The sequence below is a fragment of the Sphaerodactylus townsendi genome, linkage group LG16 (genome assembly GCF_021028975.2).
Source record: "Sphaerodactylus townsendi isolate TG3544 linkage group LG16, MPM_Stown_v2.3, whole genome shotgun sequence".
In the NCBI taxonomy this organism is placed as follows: Eukaryota; Metazoa; Chordata; class Lepidosauria; order Squamata; family Sphaerodactylidae; genus Sphaerodactylus; species Sphaerodactylus townsendi.
In genome coordinates this window covers 33,678,173-33,700,001 of record NC_059440.1, presented here as the reverse complement: position 1 = coordinate 33,700,001, position 21,829 = coordinate 33,678,173, and the positions used below count along the sequence as shown (strand labels likewise).

General features: G+C 47.4%; 1 protein-coding gene across 1 annotated transcript in view; it reads right to left on the bottom strand.

The window, feature by feature from the left end:
• Nucleotides 1-21,829, bottom strand: part of LOC125445565 — a 101,922-nt gene that overhangs the window by 29,805 nt on the left and 50,288 nt on the right. The window contains exon 4 of the mRNA XM_048518654.1: nucleotides 10,383-10,433. Coding sequence (XP_048374611.1) covers nucleotides 10,383-10,433 — 51 coding nt within the window. The remainder of the gene's footprint in view (nucleotides 1-10,382; nucleotides 10,434-21,829) is intronic.

Sequence of the window (21,829 nt, the reverse complement as noted above, 5' to 3'; positions counted from 1 at the left end):
CCAAGACCGAGTGGGGGTTCAAATCAGAGGGTTCCAAATCCTGGTCCAACACTTCAACCACTACACCATGCTGCCTCTCAACATCACGGTGTGTTTTCATTCTTACCTGGGTCTCATTTCAGCACCAAATAATTGTTTCTTCTTGCCAAACATGGGGGGGGGGGGGGAAGGCGGCGGCACCGTGGTTCATGCATTGTCTAAGTTATTTAATGATGAAGAAATAGATGCGACGTATCATTTAGCGCTGCCTAAATGAGAACGAACACCAAGGGACAGGGGGTGGCGCATAAATCAGCATGAGAACACACCAAAAGAAAAATAACGACTTTTTTATGGACATCATTAAACAAGGAACCCGTCCTGGCCTATAAATACTGGCGTTTTGCTACGTTGCTGGCATTATTCAAGGGAAACTGGTGCCTAACCTCTGGGCTGCCTGAAGAATCTCAGGGACAGTTTGGTCGGGTTTTCTTTTTAAACGGGAAAAAGAGCAAATCCCATGTTCTCAACATCTGATTTTAGCTTCCTCGGGTCAAGAACTCTGAAAAGTTTCTTCATTTATCTACGCATTTTTATTGCGCCCTACCTCCAAAATAGGATTCCATACACGGCTCTCCCCCACCATATCAACAGCCACCTTACAAGGTAGGTCAGGCTGAATGAGGATGACTGACCATCCACTGAGCTTTATGATAGGGTGAAAATTTGAACCTGGGAGCCAGCATGGTATAGTGGTTAAGAGCAGGTGGATTCTAATCTGGAGAACCAGGTTTGATTCCCCACTCCTCCACCTCAGTGGCAGAGGCTTATCTGGTGAACCGGATGTGTTTCCACACTCCTACATTACCGCTGGGGGTCCTTGGGCTAGTCACAATTCTTGGGGACTCTCTCAGCCCCACCTGCCTCACGAGGTGTCTGTTGTGGGGAGAGGAAGGGAAAGGAGCTTGTAAGCCACCTTGAGTCTCCTTATAGGAGAGAAAGATGCGATATAAATCCAAACTACTACTACTACTACTACTACTGCTGCTGCTGCTGCTCCTGCTCCTCCTCCTGCTCCTCCTGCTCCTCCTCCTCCTCCTCCTCCTCTTCTTCTTCTTCTTCTTCTTCTTCTAAGTTAATGGCTACTTAAACATGGGTTCTATGTGAGGACAAGAAAGCCACGGACAGCTGAGGAAGCAGTGGGAAAGTGGCCACATCCTTGACCCCTTCCACGCATGCCACAGAGGATCAGGGTTTGTGGAAAAGGTGGCAGAGGTAACCTCCGGCGGTGTTTCAAGACAGAACTCTCAAGGGGAGCAGAGCAGGCTCCAGAGCAGTTCCGGAGTTGTATTTACTTATTTATCTAAATTCTGAGCATGCAATTAGCCCTTGTTCCATTTGGAATGAGAAAGTCACTCCCGCAGGTCAAGGTTTTAAAACCCTACTGCAACAGATTTATCATTCAATACATGCACATTCGTTGTGCAATCCTGTGCCCTCATTGGCTGACAGAAGGTCATTGCAGGATTGGAGAAACCAGAAGGGACACATGGGCCAGCGGCAGATATTTTCAGGGTATGAGCTTTCCAGAGACTGATATCCGAAGAAGGGAGCAGTGATTTTCAAAAGCTCACGCTCCAGGAATCTTATGGGTCTCTACGGTGCTACTGGGCTCTAACAAGCCCTTCCGCGGCATACCTCAGCTACCCTGAGAGACATTACTTTCTGTTGATTGCTTCAAAATGCCCTTTTCTCACATCTTATTATGTATGTAGGAGCAGCAGTGGCGTAGTAGCTAAGAGCAGTGGCTAAGAGCAGGTGCACTCTGATCTGGAGGAACTGGGTTTGATTCCCCGCTCTGCCGCTTGAGTTGTGGAGGCTTATCTGAGGAATTCAGATTAGCCTGTACACTCCCACACATGCCAGCTGGGTGACCTTGGGCTAGTTACAGCTTCTCGGAGCTCTCTCAGCCCCACCTACCTCACAGGGTGTTTGTTGTGAGGGGGGAAGGGCAAGGAGATTGTAAGCCCCTTTGAGTCTCCTACAGGAGAGAAAGGGGGGATATAAATCCAAACTCTTCTTCTTCTTCTTCTTCTTCTTCTTCTATGTAATATTTTCTTCCACACTATTGTTAGCTCTGAGGACATGTAGGAGGGGACAGAAATGCGATCGACACAGTAATAATTAGTTGCCACCCTAATTTCAACTGAAGCTAAATTCAAGAACTCATCCCCGGGCGAAGCTTGAGGAAAGCCAAGATGGTTTGGTAAGAGCAGCCAAGATCCTCAAGGCAATTCTGCACGCCCTTAAGCCGTTGCTGGATGTGGCCAGAACAGGATCTTCGAGTAAAGCGAACGCAAATAGGTCAACAATCTGGTTTTTTCCCTCAGTACAAAAAAACGTATCCGCTTCCTGGCTTTTTCTTTCGGGAACATTCCCCACAGCTCAAAACGTACTGGCCGTTCGCTTAATTTTTTTATGAGGACAGAAGAAGGGGTCAAGCTCTTTGCTTACAGGAAAGCTGGCACAGTCTGGGTAGCAGGAAGAGGACGGGATTTTCTCTGCGAGACTTTAAGGGACATCAAGATGGGCTGGATGGGAACGGAAAAGGATGCGTGGGTGCGCAATTGGGCCTGTCTTTGCACATTAATGTCAATGAATGAAGAACCCTAGATTCCGGATTGTGAGACGGGAGGATCTGCTCCGCTGTGAAGTCCCCTCCTGCCCCTGTTTGTGCTTTAAACCAGCCTTGTTTGAATCTTTACGAGACCAGCAAACTTATCTAGGCTCATATTTTCATGCAACCAAGAGGATTAGCAGCCTGTCTGAAGGATGCTGAGGAGAACCAGAAGTTTGTCTCTTGTACAGCCTGCAAGAGGAAAATGCCTCGTTTACAAAGCAATGCCGGCCTCCCCAAAGTCTCCCTTGTGGGTAAAACCAGGACCTCTGAGTCAGCCGAAAGGAAGGAAGGAAGGAATTTGGAACGAAGCAGACTCTTGATCCAAGCCCTCTTCTCCTTCTTCATTCTCACAGCCTCAAATAAGACATCAGAATAAAATGCCCATCTGGAACCGAAAACAGGAGATGGGTGCTCATCCAGTTTGGGTAACAAGTGATGAAACATCACTACGTCATACATTTCCCCAGCCCTGCTTTCACAACACTGGCAAACAGGAAAGTTCTTGGCAGGGTGACCTCTCGTCATGCGTCTTCCTAACTGGAAGTCAAATGCACAAACATGCATGTCTTGTCATACTTTCTGCAAGCTCCAGAGTAGCTCCTGTTGCAATCTAGGACTCTCCATCATCGCCAGCAAGATCTCGTTCCATCACTGCCCTCCTCATCTATCAGCCTTGATAAATCTCGACAGCTGGTGCTCGGTATCTACAGCCCCACATTTCTCCTATCCCTCTCTTCTGGAGAGCCAGCGTGGTGTAGCGGTCAAGAGCAGGTGCTCTCTAATCTGGAGAACCGAGTTTGATTCCCCACTCTGCCACTTGAGCTGTGAAGGCTTATCTGGGGAACCAGATTAGCCTGTGCACTCCAACACACGCCAGCTGGGTGACCTTGGGCTATTCACAGCTCTTCGGAGCTCTCTCAGCCCCACCTACCTCACAGGGTGTTTGTTGTGAGGGGGGAAGGGAAAGGAGTTTGTAAGCCCCTTTGAGTCTCCTTACAGGAGAGAAAGGTGGGTTTTAAATCCAAACTCTTCTTCTGAAGGGCTCTTTGCATAACAAGGAGACATGTGACTACAAGTAGGTAAAGAGGAACTGCCGTGTCCCAACTCAACCCCAAGAAGGAGCATGTTTACATTTGGAGACGGGGGGGGGGGGGGGGGGCGTACACACATAAAGTGCTGCCAACAAAAGTTTCATTTAATGAGCCAGGTGGTCCATGAGAACGAACAACAGAGGTGGAAACTCCAAAACAGTCAGTTGAAATGCATGGCTTTGGGAACGGGAATAACATTTCATCCCTTGCAAGGATAAGAACGTCGGGGTCAATGGACTGGCTCCATGCATGTTTTTCTTTAAAAGGAAAAGGAGGAAACCCTGCTGCTGAATCGCTTTCCCAGACGATTGGGATTAACAAAGAGATATCTGGCTTGGTTCTCCATGAACCCTACTACCACTCTGTTTTGAAACGAAGCTACAATGGGTCGGGCAAACCTACAGTATCGATACCAACAGGAGCCATACGCCAAGCTAAGCGTTCACCTATGGAACAAGTTGCTGGATCTGTGAAGCAGATGGTCTTTTCTCCCTCCTCCTTATCTGGACGCTACCTTGGATGGAAGCGAAAGGCAAGGGCCTAGCCCAGTGGTGGTGAACCTTTGGCACTCCAGATGTTATGGACTACAATTCCCATCAGCCCCTGCCAGCATGGCCAATTGGCTGATGGGAATTGTAGTCCATAACATCTGGAGCGCCAAAGGTTCGCCACCACGGGCTCTAGCCCCTGCTGAAATACAGACCACAAGACGGTATTGTAGCAGTGAAGGAAAGCAAGCAAATATAAGCCCAAGTAATTACAATGGACAGAGCAAAAACAGAGTTTCCAGGCCCCCATGGGCTTTAAGATGCTAATGGGGGTGGCGGGATTTGCAGGGGAGAACCGGCAGGCACATCCGCCGGCTCTCTTCCAAAATGGTGCCCCCAAAACACTTTTCTTTTTTTAAATCACGGAGGCCTATCTTGAGGCTCTGCTTCAGTCAAGGATGCCGTCAAGGCAGAATGAGGCAGTAGGCTCCTGAGGCTGCAAACCAGATTGCAGAACTGTAGAGTGCAGATGGGGAAATCACATTTTGAAATGCTTCCCTGCATTAAAAAAAAAAAAAAAGCCCAACTCTCCACAAATGGAAAATTAGCGCAGCAGAGAAGTGGACGGGGAAAACCTCTCTACCTGTTGCGGAAGCGGAGCGGGTGAGAGGAGAGAGTTGACCTGCAGGAAGTTTATATATTGGAGAGTTTTAAAAGATGGCATCTCCTACCTAGTGCCTCAAATCAGGGGTGCCCAACTCTGGCGTTCCAGATGTTAATGGACTACAATTCCCATCAGCCCCTGCCAATTTGTTGGCAGAGGCTGATGGGAATTGTAGTCCATGAGCATCTGAGGCGCTAGAGTTGGACACCCCTGCCTTAAATAACACAGAGTGCTCTACCACCCAAATATGCCCTAAAGGTAGAGAAGCCCTGAGAGGTAAAGCCAAAGGTGGGGAATTTGAAAGGACGTGTTTTGTGAGGGGAGAACGGAAGTGAAGGGGTCTATGGCTCAGAGGCAGAGCATCTGCTTGGCTTGCAGAAGGTGCCAAGTTCAATTCCCAGACTCTCCAGTTAAAAGGGCCAGGTAAAGGTGATGTAAAATACTTCTATACGAGACACTCAAGAGCACTGCCAGTCTGTGTAGATCAGGGGTCTGCAACTTACGGCTCTCCAGAAGTTCATGGACTACAAATCCCATCAGCCCCTGCCAACATGGCCAATTGGACTACAAATCCCATCAGCCCCTGCCAACATGGACAATTGGACTACAAATCCCATCAGCCCCTGCCAGCATGGACAATTGGACTACAAATCCCATCAGCCCCTGCCAACATGGACAATTGGACTACAAATCCCATCAGCCCCTGCCAACATGGACAATTGGACTACAAATCCCATCAGCCCCTGCCAACATGGCCAATTGGACTACAAATCCCATCAGCCCCTGCCAACATGGACAATTGGACTAAAAATCCCATCAGCCCCTGCCAGCATGGCCAATTGGACTAAAAATCCCATCAGCCCCTGCCAGCATGGCCAATTGGACTAAAAATCCCATCAGCCCCTGCCAACATGGACAATTGGACTACAAATCCCATCAGCCTGATGAGAATTGTAGTCCATGAACATCTGGAGAGCCGCAGGTTGCAGACCCCTGGTGTAGACAGTCCTGATTTTGGCAGACAGAGGGATTGTCTTTTCTGCCTCTTGGGTGCCCAGTGTTCTGGGGAAGGGGTTCCAGGCACACAGATTTGTGTCAGTATACAACCTACTGAGTAGCTGTTTCTTTGGGTGGGGGGGGGGGGGCGGGGAGAAAGAGAAGACTGCCTGGCTGATTCTGAAAACTATCCCCCACCATCAGCTGGCGAAGACTAAGACTTAGCAGAGTTCTGAAGGCCCCCCCCCCCCCCGCCCTTTCGCTGTCTCTCTTCATTGGCTTGCCCGTCACATCCACTGCCGGCACTTATAAATCTTCCCGCTCGACAGCCATCAAGCACCTGTGTTATTGATCCTTCCCTCTGAGCGCGGTGCGCTGTGGCTCTTAATGCAAAGACCTGCTGACAGCCGTGCAAGCAACCCACGGGATGTAATTCTAATGGGGCACTTGGGGGGATTACAAATTGAGTTGTGGAGACTGGGCGGGGGGTGACTCTCCAAAACAGAGCTCTCGTTTTGCTCTACGAAGGATCTCCGGCTCGCTGTCCTGTTTCACGTGAAAACAGGAAGCTGCTTTGCGCTGAATCAAGTCCTCGATCCGTCAAGGTCAGCGTTGTCTGCTCAGACAGGCAGCTGCTCTCCAGGGTCTTAGGTAGAGGTCTTTGCCAGCGTGGCGTAGTGGTTAAAAGCAGGTGCGCTCTAATCTGGAGAACCGGGTTGATTCCCCACAATGCCACTTGAGTTTACCTGGTGAACCAGACTAGCTTGTTCGCTCCAGCACATGCCAGCTGGATGACCTTGGGCTAGTCACGGTTCTTCTGAGCTCTCTCAGCCCACCTCACAGAGTGTTTGTTATGGGGAGGGAGAGGGAAAAGGAGATTGTAAACACCTTTGAGTCTCCTTACAGGAAGAAAGGGGGGATATAAATCCAAACTCTTCTTCTACCTACTGCCAGGTCCTTATCGGCCCTGTGAGAAAAGGGGACTGTGACTATATAAATAAATCATAGCACAGGCTGCTGTTTGAAGTGTGTTAATGGCAATTGGGGGGGGGCACCCTATCTTTGAGAATCCAGATTGTAACAACTTTCCTTTTTGCCATAACTTGTGCAGACACAGAGCAACCATGGTTAGCACACTACCTATACACAGTTGCCTTAACCCAGCCTAAGAACCCCAGCACACACAATGGTCCCTTTAGAGACACAACAGGTAGGCTTACGCATCAACTTGCAAGAACAGTCACTGAAGAATCCCTTGACCACGGTGCAGTATCAGTCCACACATAATTCATAACCATGGTTAATGCAAACTTCGGATCTGGAAGATCCATTTCAAAGAATATCCTAGTTTGTGGGCACTACTCAACTGTGGTTTAAATTTGTGGGCACTACTTAACTGTGGTTTAGGTGTGTAGATGTTAAAACAAGTCATGGTTAAAGAAAACAAACCCTGGTTAAGCACTGTGGCTACACAAGATCTTATAATCTTATAAAGGCAGGTAAAAGGAGCAGCAGTGGCGTAGGAGGTTAAGAGCTCGTGTATCTAATCTGGAGGAACCGGGTTTGATTCCCCGCTCTGCCACCTGAGCTGTGGAGGCTTATCTGGGGAATTCAGATTAGCCTGTACACTCCCACACACGCCAGCTGGGTGACCTTGGGCTAGTCACAGCTTCTCGGAGCTCTCTCAGCCCCACCTACCTCACAGGGTGTTTGTTGTGAGGGGGGAAGGGCAAGGAGATTGTATGCCCCTTTGAGTCTCCTGCAGGAGAGAAAAGGGGGATATAAGTCCAAACTCTTCTTCTTCTTCTATAATGCTGTGGATCCTTCAGGGTCAGTCACCCCATATTTTGAGGACTCTACTACCCCTATGAACGATTTAGTGCTTTAATATCTTGTGAAGGCAGACCTGACAGACACGGAGACTATTTCACCCACCACAAAACGTGTCCTTCAGAACCCACGAGCTTGAATGCTCTTTCTTTCTACTCTGTATTTATTCATTTGTCCCTTGTGAGGGACCTGACCTCTGGAAAAGAACTGAGTTCCTAGAAATTCCCCTTGGAATCAAAGGGAAAACAAGAGTCCTCCCTCCACGGAAGATATTCAGCCGAACTCCCTGAAGCATCAGACACTGAGAGTATTCCCATGGCTTTGAATACTGACAGCCTTTGCATGAAATAAAAAGAGGGGAAGAGCAAAGAAGCAGAGGCAGCGAGAGAGAAAGGGACAAAAACCTAAAAGGGGGGGGGAGGGGAATACTTCATTTACTGAGCAATTTTGAAGCATTTTTATAAAGCGACTGAAGGAATGATTTTTTTTAAACTAAGGGAATGTCACAAGTTGTTGCCTTTCAAAAGGGTGGGGGAGACGCACCGAGGCGCTGTACTGAAACATCAGCCCTGTGTGGTAACTTCAAAGCCCCGAAGAGAAAGGATTACCAGTGAGGCCCGGGGAGATTGTAATCTTCCCCTTTCAGGGGGAGAAAAAAAACATAAGGCAAGTTCCACCTTGTCAGGTTTTGGCGCCGATAGCAAGGGACTTGTTTGTACCTAATTAAACATTCTTTCATCAAGGACAACGCAGAGACAGAGACTCCAAGGTGACCGGGCCCAGCAACAGAACCCGGAGGCCACCTCTGCAGGTTTGGGAAGAAAGATCAAAGGGAGATGGAGGAAAGGCAGGTAAAAGTCAGGTCAGGTTGTGTCCAGGGGGTGGGAGACCCAAAACCACAGGTGCGCCATATGTTTGTACACATGTTTTACACCAATAAAGGTGCCTGAATCTCACAAGCCACAATCATCAATCCAAACACATTAACAGACAGTTTGCAACACACTACTCCTTGGTCATACTTTTTTTGCTGAGTTGATCTTGCGGCTCACAGACCTGTTCCTGGCCAACAGATTTTAAAACTGGAGACACCAGAGAGTTCAATAAGTGAGAGAGCCCAAAGTCGTACAATGGAACGGACACATCTTTTGCAAAAGAATACCGGAAGTCCCCTGCTGGAGCAAACATCTTACACCTTAGTTTGGTCCAATGCTCTCAGAAAGCACACAGACGAGGCAATTAGATATTACTGGTATGACGGCTCTGAAAATGAAGGCTCCGATCAGCCAACATGGTGAACAGCAAAAGACAAATCTGTTCTCTGCATGTTTTTCCGTTCCCCATTTAAAGCTCCTGAACCTCCTGGCCGTTGCGTGTTCACATGTAATGGTAAACATCCAGCCAGATATCGGACTGCCTCAAAGCCGCTGAAAATGAATTGGGCATCAATGTTTGTTATGTCAATTGTTTTGCAACTCAACTACACTGGGTGAATCTACCAACAGTTATTAGCCATGACAACCACACAGAACTTCCAGAGGTAAACACTACCTTCAAGAAGATAGTTTGCATCTTGGTCTGCAGTGGAAAAGCTAGATTCGAATCTAGTAGCACCTTAAAACAAACCAGATTTTTTTTGGGGGGAGTATAAGCTTGGAGCTTTACATCTCAAAAGCTTATACCCTGAAAATCAGGCTGGCCTCAATGGTGCTGTTGCGCTTGAATCTTGCTCTTCCACTGTCTTCATGTGGAACGTCTGGGCTTCCCAGAGACGGATGGACAGCGACCACAGGAAAGAAAGACCTTTTGATCCAGGGGTGTCTCATACTCACTCACGATGATCTCATAAAACCAGAACATTATGTTTCACGGGAAGGTGTTATAGTACATGTAACTGCACCCACTGCGTATGTAACCCCTGTGTAAGAATGGGATGACCCAGAAAGGGGTGGAGTCTGAAAAGAAGCAGAATGCTGCAGAACTCATGAGGTTGGAGGAAGCAAGGCTACCAGGCTGGGACCTTGATTGATTTTATTAAGCCCTTAACACCTTGTTTAAGGGTTTTTGTGTATGTAAATGGTGAGAGTTTTCTGGGAACCTTCATCATCTTGAATCCTGTTCACCAAGCCTCTGAAGTCTTCAAAACCCACCACCAGAAAATAAGAATTGGACTTGGCAATATCAGTAGACTGTAAATATAAGGACTTGAAAATGCAAACTTAACAGGACTGTCAAGTGCAAATGTTAAATGTTTTAAAAGTGCTATTTGTTAAGAGGAGTAAACTGTTTTGTTTAAATTTAGTTCTTTGCAACTCCTTCCAAGTACTGCCCCACAGAACCCACAGAAAGAGGTTACACGTAGACTTGGGACTGCTTCCTTCCATGCCAAACTCCACACTGATGTGCGTGACTCACATTCTTCGCTCTACTGTTTCAGTCCGCAAGCTGCCCTTTCAACCACACTTCCAAAGATAAATGTGACATTTCTGCCATTTTGAGCGTTCAGAGAGAGGAGAAAAGGAATGAAGATGCGAAATCAAAGCCACACGACTGACACCTCAAAATGGGTCACGTCTCCAAAGGCATCCAATGTTAATGCGTGATCATATAAACATCTTGGCCTACGATACAAAGAGTGGGGCCAAAAAAGGTACCTGCAAGAGGTCTCGCGGAAAGAGATGTTCAGATCCCAGTGTGCATGGATCCTGTTGAGAAAGGAGGGAACGAGAGAGAAAGAAAGATTTCAGTCAGAGGCACCTATCACTACGAACCACCTGCCGCTTCTTAGAGATGTGCATCTTCATGGCTCAGCGTAGAATGAATATTTCCTCATCTGCTAACCACTGTTAAGAGTCTGAGAACAGCCTTGAGAACTTCCTCTCCTTTCCAGCATTTCCTGTGGTGTGGTGTTATATCTGAACCGAGGTTAGAGTGATCCATGGTTACCTTAAACCAGGGCTTGCCAACCAGCTTCCAACCATGGTTTCCATCAAGCAAACCATACCCTTTGTGTCCACGGAGTTATAAAAATGCACCACAGTTAATGCTGACCAAAGGAGTGTGAATTTGCATGGGAGGATCAATATTTTACTTCGAATCTCTTAACTGTCTGCAATCAGTCTAACAAAACAGAAGTTAAAGGGCACTTTAAAGATTAACATGTATTTCCGGTATGAAATTTTGTGAGTCAGAATTCACTTCCTAGATTAGATAGATAGATAGATAGATAGATAGATAGATAGATAGATAGATAGATAGATAGATAGATAGATAGATAGATAGATAGATAGATAGATAGATAGATAGATAGATAGATAGATAGATAGATAGATAGATAGATGATAGATAGATAGATAGATAGATAGATAGATAGATAGATAGATAGATAGATAGATAGATAGATAGATAGATAGATAGATAGATAGATAGATAGATAGATAGATAGATAGATAGATAGATAGATAGATAGATAGATAGATAGATAGATAGATAGATAGATAGATAGATAGATAGATAGATAGATAGATAGATAGATAGATAGGGAGGGAGGGAGGAAGGGAGGAAGGGAGGAAGGGAGGAAGGGAGGAAGGGAGGAAGGGAGGAAGAGAGAAAGGGAGGAAGGAAGGAAGGAAGAAAGAAAGAAAGAAAGAAAGAAAGAAAGAAAGAAAGAAAGAAAGAAAGAAAGAAAGAAAGAAAGAAAGAAAGAAAGAAAGAAAGAAAGAAAGAAAGAATCTGCCGTGTCATTTGACTGCAATCTTTCAAACCAGGATTTCTTAGCCTTTCACTTCTCTTAAAATTTACCAACAGGGCTGTATACAAAACCCCATAAACAGTGGTACCCATCAGGAACCAGTCCCTTTCAGTGGTTATCCTAATGCCGTAGGATTCCCTCTGCTGATGGGTTCATCTGTCTCCCTTTTTGACAAGGGCAGGCAAAGACTTTTTTTAAAAAAATCCTGCCATGTTTTGGATGTTGTGGATTTTAATCTGCTCTCTATGTTAGAATAAGCGCCGCATATTTTATCTGTGTACTGTAATCTTATTCCTCACTTCCTCCTTGGAACTTAAGAAGGCACACACGGTTCTCTGCACTCTATTTGATCCTCACAACCACTCTGCAAGGCGGATGAGACTGAGAGAGAGAGGCTGGCCCAAGCTCCCACAGCTAAGTGACTCCGGTTTCTCCCCTCCTCCTCTGACACTCTAACCATCACACCATGCTGGTTCTAGGCTCTTATTGTGCTTAAACCTTCGGCTAAAGGGCTTTCAAGTACCACTAGTTTAAAAGCAGCAAAGGAGCAGGTAACAAACAGGTCAAGGTGCTGCTCAAAACAGGTGTTCTGGCCCCCCATCTGCCTCTTCCTTTGTCCATGGTCTTGTTCGCAGGTAGGAAATGGCACCTCAACAGCCTGCCTTTGCAAGAAGCAGGAGATGTTTAGGCCCAGCCTGCACGAAGGATGCCGGACCACTGCCCTGCCTCACGCTGTTTCCCCTCCGCACACACGCTTGCCTTCCAGCTGTAAATAAATCATTAGCCCCTTTCCCACCTCTGAAATTACTTCTGCATGTTCCACCTGCTAGCGGGAGAAACAGGATTCCAGATGAGAGGGAGCCTAAATTTAGACGCTGATAGGCAGTGGGTGAAATTTTCCCCGTTGCTGCCAGCTCCAGGAAGCGAGCGGCACCATCTCTCGGCTCCTGTCACCTTCGTCAGACCGACCTTTTGCAGGCAAATCTCCGAGGGCTGCCTGGAGCAAAGCAGTCCGGTTTCAGAGTCAGGATCAAGCCGAACGGGCCAGATACTTCCAGCTCTGCTTGTCCACATGCGCTGCTGTGTCCACAAGTGACTCTGGGACATGTCATGCTGGGGGGAAGCAGCCCCAGGGTCATCTAGTGAACTTCAAGGGCTGAATAGGGATCTGAACTCGTGCCTGCTGCCGGCAAGGGTGACTTCTTACCACTGCAGGACAAAAGTCCACTGAAAGGTGGCAGGATGCGAGTTCAGCATTGGCGAGACCTTTGGCATCTTAGCCTGATCCAGACTTTTGACCACGAATGGAGGAAACATGTGGAGAAAGGTGCCAGGTGTGTCACCTTCATGTCATTTGGTCCAAAAATAACTTCAAGAGGGTAGGAAACAGAGTAGGGGATGGAAAGGGCAGGGAGTGAATTCCAAAGAGATGCATGCACTAGTGACTAGACCAGTGATGGCAAACCTTTTCGAGACCGAGTGCCCAAATTGCAACCCAAAACCCACTTATTTATCACAAAGTGCCAACACGGCAATTTAACCTGAATACTGAGGTTTTAGTTTAGAAAAAATGGTTGGCTACGAAGCATGCGTTACTCGGGAGTAAGCTTCGTGGTAGTTGGTGGCTCTGCTTTGAAGCAACCGTGCAACTCTTCCAACGGGTGAATCACAACCCTAGGAGGGTTTACTCAGAAGCAAGCCCCATTGCCAGCAACCAAGCTTACTCCCAGGTAAAGGATTGTGCTTTAGTTCTTTGCATGAAAATCAGTGGGGTTTAACAGTGCTTAACAGGGTTACCTACACTGCTTCCCCAAAAATAGGTCTTAGGTTTAATGCTAACAATTGAGCCTAGTGGCCCAGGCCAGCCTAAATGTGTGGGGTGGGGGACTCTGTTTGTACGTGCCCACAGAGAGGGCTCTGAGTGCCACCCCTGGCACCCGTGCCATAGGTTTGCCACCACTGGACTAGACGTTCTTGGAGACGGGTACAGGCAGTGACCAATCAGAGAGCAAAAGGGTACAGCATAGCACAGGGCCAGAAACTGCTACAGGGGCCAAAGGATTCCTTTAGCAGCAATGTCTCCAAGACCACTCCCATCATGCCTCTGGTTTAAATCCACCTGTGGCTGGTGATTTGTGGCAACAGAATATTAAACTTTCTGGTCCAATTCGCAATCCCTGTTTCCAAACAAGAAATCGGACTTGCCCCCACATCATCCTGACCCCCACCCCCACCCAAACCAATTCTAAGATGTACTCCCCATCTTACATTTCTTTGGAGACTAAGGACTTCCCAGGTGCACAGTTCATGTGGTTTTATGTTTTAAATATATATATTTATATTGATTATTTATTGTCATGATTGTTTTTGGAATATTATTTTGTTGTCCACCGCCCAGAGCCCCCAGGGGATGGGGCGGTATACAAATGTAATAATAAATAAATAAATAAATAAATAAATAAATAAATAAATAAATAAATAAATAAATAAATAAATAAATAAATAAAAGTGTTTATGGATAGCTTATACGGTGTAGCAAATTTCAACAAGGATAGACTTTCTACACAGTATTGCGTCGTCATCTTGGATGCCCTCTGCCTTCCAACATCACAATCAGGGTGTAACCCTCTTCATTAAACTCACAAACATCCTGGTCCAGTTTTCAAAAATGTCCCCAAAAGGATGAGATACATTCAAGGAGGAGAAGTCATTCAATGGCTAAATGGAACTTCAATTTTCAAAGGCAGAGCACCTCCGAATACCTGTTTGCTGAAGAAGAAGAGTTTGGATTTATACCCCTCCCATAAGAAGACTCAAGGTGGCTTAGGAGCAGCAGTGGCATAGAAGGTTAAGAGCTCGTGTATCTAATCTGGAGGAACCGGGTTTGATTCCCAGCTCTGCCGCCTGAGCTGTGGAGGCTTCTCTGGGGAATTCAGATTAGCCTGTACACTCCCACTGATGCTAGTTGGTGACCTTTGCTAGTCACAGCTTGAGTTGTTTCAGGCCTCACTCCACCTCACAGGGTGTTTGTTGTGAGGGGGGAAGGGCAAGGAGATTGTAAGCCCCTTTGAGTCTCCTGCAGGAGAGAAAGGGGGGATATAAATCCAAACTCTTCTTACAAGCTCCTTTCTCTTCCTCTCCCCACAACAGACACCTTGCGAGGTAGGTGGGGCTGAGAGAGTTCCCAAGAACTGTGACTAGCCCAAGGTCACCCAGCAGGAATGTATGAGTGCGGAAACACATCTGGTTCGTCAGATAAGCCTCTGCCACTCAGGTGGAGGAGTGGGGAACCAAACCTGGTTCTCCAGATGAGAATCCACCTGCTCTTAACCACTACACCACACTGGCTCTCTGAGAGCCAACAAGAGACCCGAGACTCTGGTCTCTGTCCCCTTTTTGTAGGACTTCGTGGAGATTTGGAGAAATGGAGTCTGATCCAGCAAGGCCCTTCGGATGTTCTTAACGGCTCCTGCAACAGTCGGGATCTGCAATTGGGCACTGCCTTGCATCATGCCACAATGCACTGGCTTCCCAATACAGTTTAATATGGCTCAGCAAAAATAAAAAGTCTACTGGGCTGCCATCAGAGCTTTTTCTCACAGGGAGGGGGAAACACTGTAGTCCGGGTGCAACGGGGGAGTGGGGAAGAGCACATTTTCCTACCTTGGCAACCGCAGCTATCTGTGCAGCTGGATAATTAAACACCCATATTTAAACAAATGAATAGGTAAGAAATGAAATTAAATCCCAATTATCTCCTATCTCTCTCCCCTCCGCTACCCTTTTTCTTTTCCTGGGTAGCTTAACCAAGCGCCTGCCTTGCGTTTTTCCCAGTTTCTATGGTGTTATCTCCAATTAGATTTCTGGGGCTAATGTGCGTTTCGCTTTAGCGGGTTATTCATTCAATTGAAATCAAATTACTAATAATTTGCAAGCTATCAAACGGCATGAGCCGCGTCCTTGGGTGGGTGGGTGGGTGGGATGGAGGGGCGGGGGTGGAGGGGGGAAGCGCTCCTTATGAATTACTAATAATTAAAAAGAGAGAGCGTGCGACAAGCAAACAGCTACCGCTGATGCTCCTCTTTCAGCTACGGCTTCCCTGCACCCGTCCTCCGATGTGCAGTCAGCTAGAAAGAGTTTAATAAAAACACCCAGATGGGTTCTTCCTCTGTGCTTGGAAGAGGTGCCCGCGTGGGAGGGGGGGGGGCAGAAAGAGAGCTGGTTTATTTCCCAGCCTGTGTAGGAATATGGACCACTGATGTCTCTTAAGTGCTAAAAAAAAAAGACACCCAGAAAGTTAAAGGGACAGAATTTGGAAACACCACGGATCTGGATTTGTAAGTGCTGGTTTTGGGTTGTGGGATGTAATCGAAGCGTCTGCAACGCTATCCCAGCGGGCCACGTGAACACATGAAACTTCCTGACGCTGAATCAGCCCATTAGTCTGTCAAGATCAATACTTTCTACTCAGCCTGGCAGTGCCCGTCCACGGTCTCTTTCACAGCACCTACCCCTTGGTCCTTTTAACTGGAGATGCCACAGATTGAAACAGGGACCTTTTGAAAGCCTTATGTTGAACCACAGGCCCTTCCCGGTTCACAACTCTACCTTCTAGCCAAAGACTACACCTGGGCAGCCCGGCACGTTTCCCTCCTCCCCTCCCACACCTCTCCTCGGCTCCCATTTAGGAGGGGGATTCTCTCTTCCTCCCCCCAGCCGCCGGTTCCGCAGCACGATAAAGCAGCCATTTCCTCTCACTATCAAATCTAAGTTCTCATTAGACCGGCTGCCGCTTCCTGGCACTCTGGATCAAATCCAGGGCTCGTTTCCCAGATGGATCTTAAATGTATTTTATTTATTAGGGTGACAGTCATTATTATGAAGTGGCGGCAGATGCAGGCAGCTGTGTTGGAGGAGGAAGTATCGGAAGGAGTCACACAGAAATGAGCGGCGGGGAAGCGGGTGGGGGCGCTTCAGCACTGAACAGGTTTCCCTGGAGTGCAAACCGGGCAAACCTGCCATGTCCTCCAAAGCCACAAAGTTGGAGCCCCGAAGGTAGGGAGGTCCTTTTTTTGACTTGTGGCTCCCTGCAGGCCAACCTCTGACATCCTTTCCTTTGCATGCACAGGAGCATTTTTCCTGCCAATACATGAAGTAGCTTTATACAAAATGGGATCCATGGTCCATCCAAATCAGTATTTGTTGACTCGGATTGGCAGTGGTTTTCGAGGGTTTCAGGTTTTTCTCATCACCTACTGCCTGGCCCTTTTAGAAGAAGAGTTTGGATTTTATATCCCACCTTTCTCTTTTGTAAGGAGATTCAAGGTGATTTACAAGCTCCTTTCCCTTCCTCTCCCCACAACAGACACCTTGTGAGGCAGGTGGGGCTAAGAGAGTTCTGAACGAACTATGACTAGCCCGAGGTCACCCAGCAGGAATGTAGGAGTGCAGAAACCATCTGGTTCACCAGATAAACATAAGAACATAAGAACTAGCCTGCTGGATCAGACCAGAGTCCATCTAGTCCAGCACTCTGCTACTCGCAGTGGCCCACCAGGTGCCTTTGGGAGCTCACGTGCAGGATGTGAAAGAAATGGCCTTCTGCTGCTGCTGCTGCTGCTCCCGAGCACCTGGTCTGCTAAGGCCTTTGCAATCTCAGATCAAGGAGGATCAAGATTGGTAGCCATAGATCGACTTCTCCATAAATCTGTCCAAGCCCCTTTTAAAGCTATCCAGATTAGTGGCCATCACCACCTCCTGTGGCAGCATATTCCAAACACCAATCACGCGTTGCATGAAGAAATGTTTCCTTTTATTAGTCCTAATTCTCTCCCCACCCCGCCCCCCCCCAGCATTTTCAATTAGGAACAGGCAGAGGCAAACCTCTGCCACTCAGGTGGAGGAGTGGGGATTCAAACCCGGTTCTCCAGATTAGAATCCACTGCTCTTAACCACTACACCATGCTGGTGTAGCTGAAGACTGCAGTGTGATTAAACCTGGGACTTTCTGCATGCCAACGGATGCTCTACTACCGAGCCACAGCCCCTCACGTCCAATTTTTTTGCGCCGTGAACCAACCTCAAGAAAGCAGGTTGACTAATTTGGAATGCGAACTGAAATCATACTGAGAGAAGATGTGACTCTTCCAAGAAACGTATGTCAGGGATCGCCTCTCCTTCGCCATTGCCCCCTATTCCAGCCAACCATGGAAGCCTCTGATTGACCCCAAGATGGCATCTCAGTGCTTCATGCAGCCCTGAACCACAGGATCCCCCTGCCAACAAAAGGCCAGCTTCACACAGGAAGCCACATTCGGATCAGGGGCCGGTGTTCTCAAAATGGACATTCTGCAGCCTTGTGGCCTACAGGAACAAACGCACATCGGCAGAAACAAAAGTATATTGCAAGAAATGTATGTGGATATACGCCAGCTCACACTATTTGCATAATTTCTGCAGCTTGAAGGACCTTCGGGTTTCACCAGACAGGCAATTCAGTAGAGACAGCTTGTTGGGTAATAACCAGCCTCGTGGGCACGGGACACTTCTCCCATTGTGCCCAGCTGCCTCTTATAGGTGCCGGAAACATGTGATCATGGGGGAGGGGGTTGGCTTGAATGGTGCAATGACTTGGTTTGCTGGCGGCAAAAGTGAAAGGAAATGATTAGGGGGCAGCAGAGGGAAATAGGAGTCAGATCCTGTCCCTCTCTTGGGTTCCTCCTGCTAAACTGCAGAGATACTTGGAACATCAGTCACAAGAGGGTGGTGAAATGAAGGGACCCTCCATTGGTCACACCTATCAATCTTTCACTGCTTCTCTTGCATGGGAGTCATTGGCTTTCTCTTACTACAGCAGGCTCTCTGTTGAGGTACGGAAAGCCCCTACCACCCTGGCAACCCAAAGTAAAACATTATTACCACGGCCCAAAAACCATCTGTGTTTTTCCACCGGATCATCCAAGCCAAAGCACACATTTACCTGGTTAAGCCTCTTGTTTGTTTACCAAGAGTGCCTTCCCATCAGCCAAGTCAAAGGATTTTTGCCATGTATTTGAGGATCACGGCCTCTTATTATTGGCTACAGTAATACCGGCCGCTTGTGGATTATGCGCCCGTGTGCAGATTCCTGTATGAGCAGTTAGAGCAGTACGGCCGCCAAACTCAAGAGGCCTTCTATTTTTGGCCTGGTCTTGCATTTGAAAAAAACATTTACACAAGCAAAGCAATTAATGCACAGGGCCACAGGCTGCTTAGTCCAGACTTAGAAAAACATGAGCTGAAACTCATCATCATCTCACTAGTGGTCTGTAAAGCCAGAGATCTCTTTGGTTAGTATAGATCAGAGGAGGCATACCTATGGCACTCCAGATGTTCATGGACTACAATTCCCATCAGCCCCTGCCAGCATGGCCAATCGGAGTGCCATAGGTTCGCCACCATGGGTATAGATCAACGTGTGAAATGCTGCCTCCCTTTGTCTCTCCGGCTCACACAATCCTCACGCGTGCCCACTTTCCTTCCTGCCAAAACCAGGCTACCAGGCAGACACATATCTCTGTTTCCTGTTTCTTAGCACCATTTCCTGTCTGCTAGACCATCGTCCCATCAAGCTCACCAGCCCCACAGTCATTCCACCTCTACTCGCCCCTTTCCTAGTAACACTACAGCCCTTCCTCTGAGGTCCCCTCACCAGCACCGTCCTGATTTGTCCATTATCTCACATATATTGCAGTGTTTGTCAACGTTATTTTACTGACACTTTCCACTATGCAAGTCTGTATGCAGATGGCATCACAGCAGCTGAACAGAAGCTACGAACAAGCAGGCGACAAGCAAACAACTGATAGGTTTTGGATTTATTTACAAGTGATTAAACGACCTGCAAGCCAGAGACCCATCTCTTCTGCGGTACTGCAGCCCAGTTTGTAAGTAACCAGTGACCAGGAATATTTATTATTTCATATACTGCTTTTCCTCATGTACAATCTCAGCGATCTTTACAAACACTTGCCCTTCATACTGAGCAAAAGCAAAGACAGAGGCTTGAGGAAACCGGCTTCATGAAATCGTGGCGGAGCTGAGCTATGAATTGATCTCTTCCAGCTCCTAATACTATACCAGTTCATGCACTTTTTAACAACCTTCAAGCTACAACAGACATAATCTAACAACATGTTCTGGTCCTAACAGACGACTTCTGCCTGTGTCTTTCCACTTTCTATCGCACAGAAATCAATGGAACCTAGAAGTGCTTCACTTGCGCTGGGATCGGCGTGTTCAAAGGCACTGCGCTCTGTGCTACACCTTTAGAGGGAACGTTGTTCCTAGGTAGAGAAAGACTCTTTGGATGAGCAAGGAATCTCTCATAAGTCAAGAGGCAACAGGTTTCTAGGAGCCAGAATTTCTGGAGCAAGCACATGGCTAAGAGCCAAACTAGATGTGATGAGGGAATCCACAGGTGTATGTTCATGCATCCACCTACTGTTGCTTAAAGTGGGAAGGGGCAATTTTTTAGAGAAAAAGGACCCTGTGGGTGAGAGGAGCTAAGCCTCCCCACCCCTTGCCACGCCGTCCTGCCTTCCTTTCAACATTTTTCTGGCAGTGCAGCTTACTCCAGGAGTTGGAGAGGGGTTGGGGAGAAATGCCGAACACGAAAAGAAGAAGAGTTTGGATTTATACTTCACCTTTCTCTCCTGTTAGGCATCTCAAATAAGCTTACAGACTCCTTCCCTCCCTCTCCCTATGGCACTGTGTGAGGTAGGTGGGGCTGAGAGAGTTTGGAGAGAATCGTGGCTGGCCCAAGGTCACCCAGCAGGCTTCAGGTGCAGGAGCAGGGAAACAAATCCAGTTCACCAGATAAGAGTCGGCTGCTCCTGTGGAGGAGTGGGGAATCAAATCCGGTTCTCCAGAGTAGAATCCACCTGCTCTTAACTGCTACACCACACTGGCTCTCAGAAAGTAAGGTAGGGGGCCAATTCAGTTTTACCTCCCTTCACCTGCATTCTCCATTTTTCCTAAAAACAAGATACTTATCCTCATGCTTTGAACAATAATGAAGAACACTCATACAGATTTAATTACTTACCTATTTTACTATATTTATTCTCCACTTTTCTGCCTAATAGGGAACCAGTGTGGCTTACAACATTCTCCTCTCCTGCAGTTTATCTATGGATCCAGTTCCCAAGTCTGGATTGGCCCTACGCATTTTGAACTGCGGCACTGCAAAGGGGCTGAAATAAATGCATGCTCCAGAAAACCTCTGCACGGTTCCTCGGTGTGCCTTTGCGTAGGCGTGGCAGTAGAGTGCGCACCTCCTAGTACTGCACCTTCAATCAATAAACAGCTGCCACAGCTGATGGCTGCAAGCATTGATGGATCCAGTTATAGATGCATTCTGGTTGATTGGAGGGGGGGTGGCCTCTTCCCACCCCCACTGCTCCTGAGACCTCTGCTGTTGTAACATGCCAAAGGGGAAGGAATACGGCTCATCTGCTCATAAGCAATACACACACAAAAACACGAGGAAATAATTACACGCTTTTGCTCTCTGCTTCTTGATCTTTATTGGGCCAGTCTCAGAATCTGAGCAGCTCTGAGTAAGAGAGAGCACAGGACGATGAAGGCTGAGAAGAACTGTAATGAGACAAAGTGGAGCAGGAGCAAGAGCAGGAAGAACATGTCTGCTGGCCTACAGGTGCAAGATCACAAGGACCATGAGCCAGTGTGATGTCAAAATTACAGTGCACAGCTAGGACTGGAGAGACTCTGACTCAAACCCCCACTCTGCCTTGCTGCTCAGTAGCTGACCCCATCCTACCTCACAGGGTCATTGTGAGGATATAATGGGGCAAGGAAGGAGCAATATTCACTTTCCGGAACTCTCTGGAAGAAAGGCAGGGTAAATTGTCTGCCATCAAAAACAGCCTCTCACTTTCCTCCCAGGGTTTGTATTGTTGTCAACATTCTATTGCTGACTGTTCAGAACTCTTCAACTTCCCTCCGCTGCAAGTAGTTTGAATGTTTGTGAACACTGCATGATGTTACAGGAAGACATCACCATTGCACAGATCTACAATTCACTACACAGCAGAAACAATAAAGTTATCACAGAACCACATTATTGATTAAACTGTATTTTTGATAAGTGGGGATTGTGTATTTGGTCCGTTTACTATTGTTCAGATATCTGCTCAGTTCTTGCTTTGTTGCTGAGTTCACTGCACTTTAACATCCTTTAACATTTTCTGCTGTCAGAAACGGTGAGGTAATTTCCTCCAATCCTCCCTGGCTTGCAGATCCTAATTTGCCACTCACAAGGGTCCCATCCCCGGAAGCAGCATTTCATGA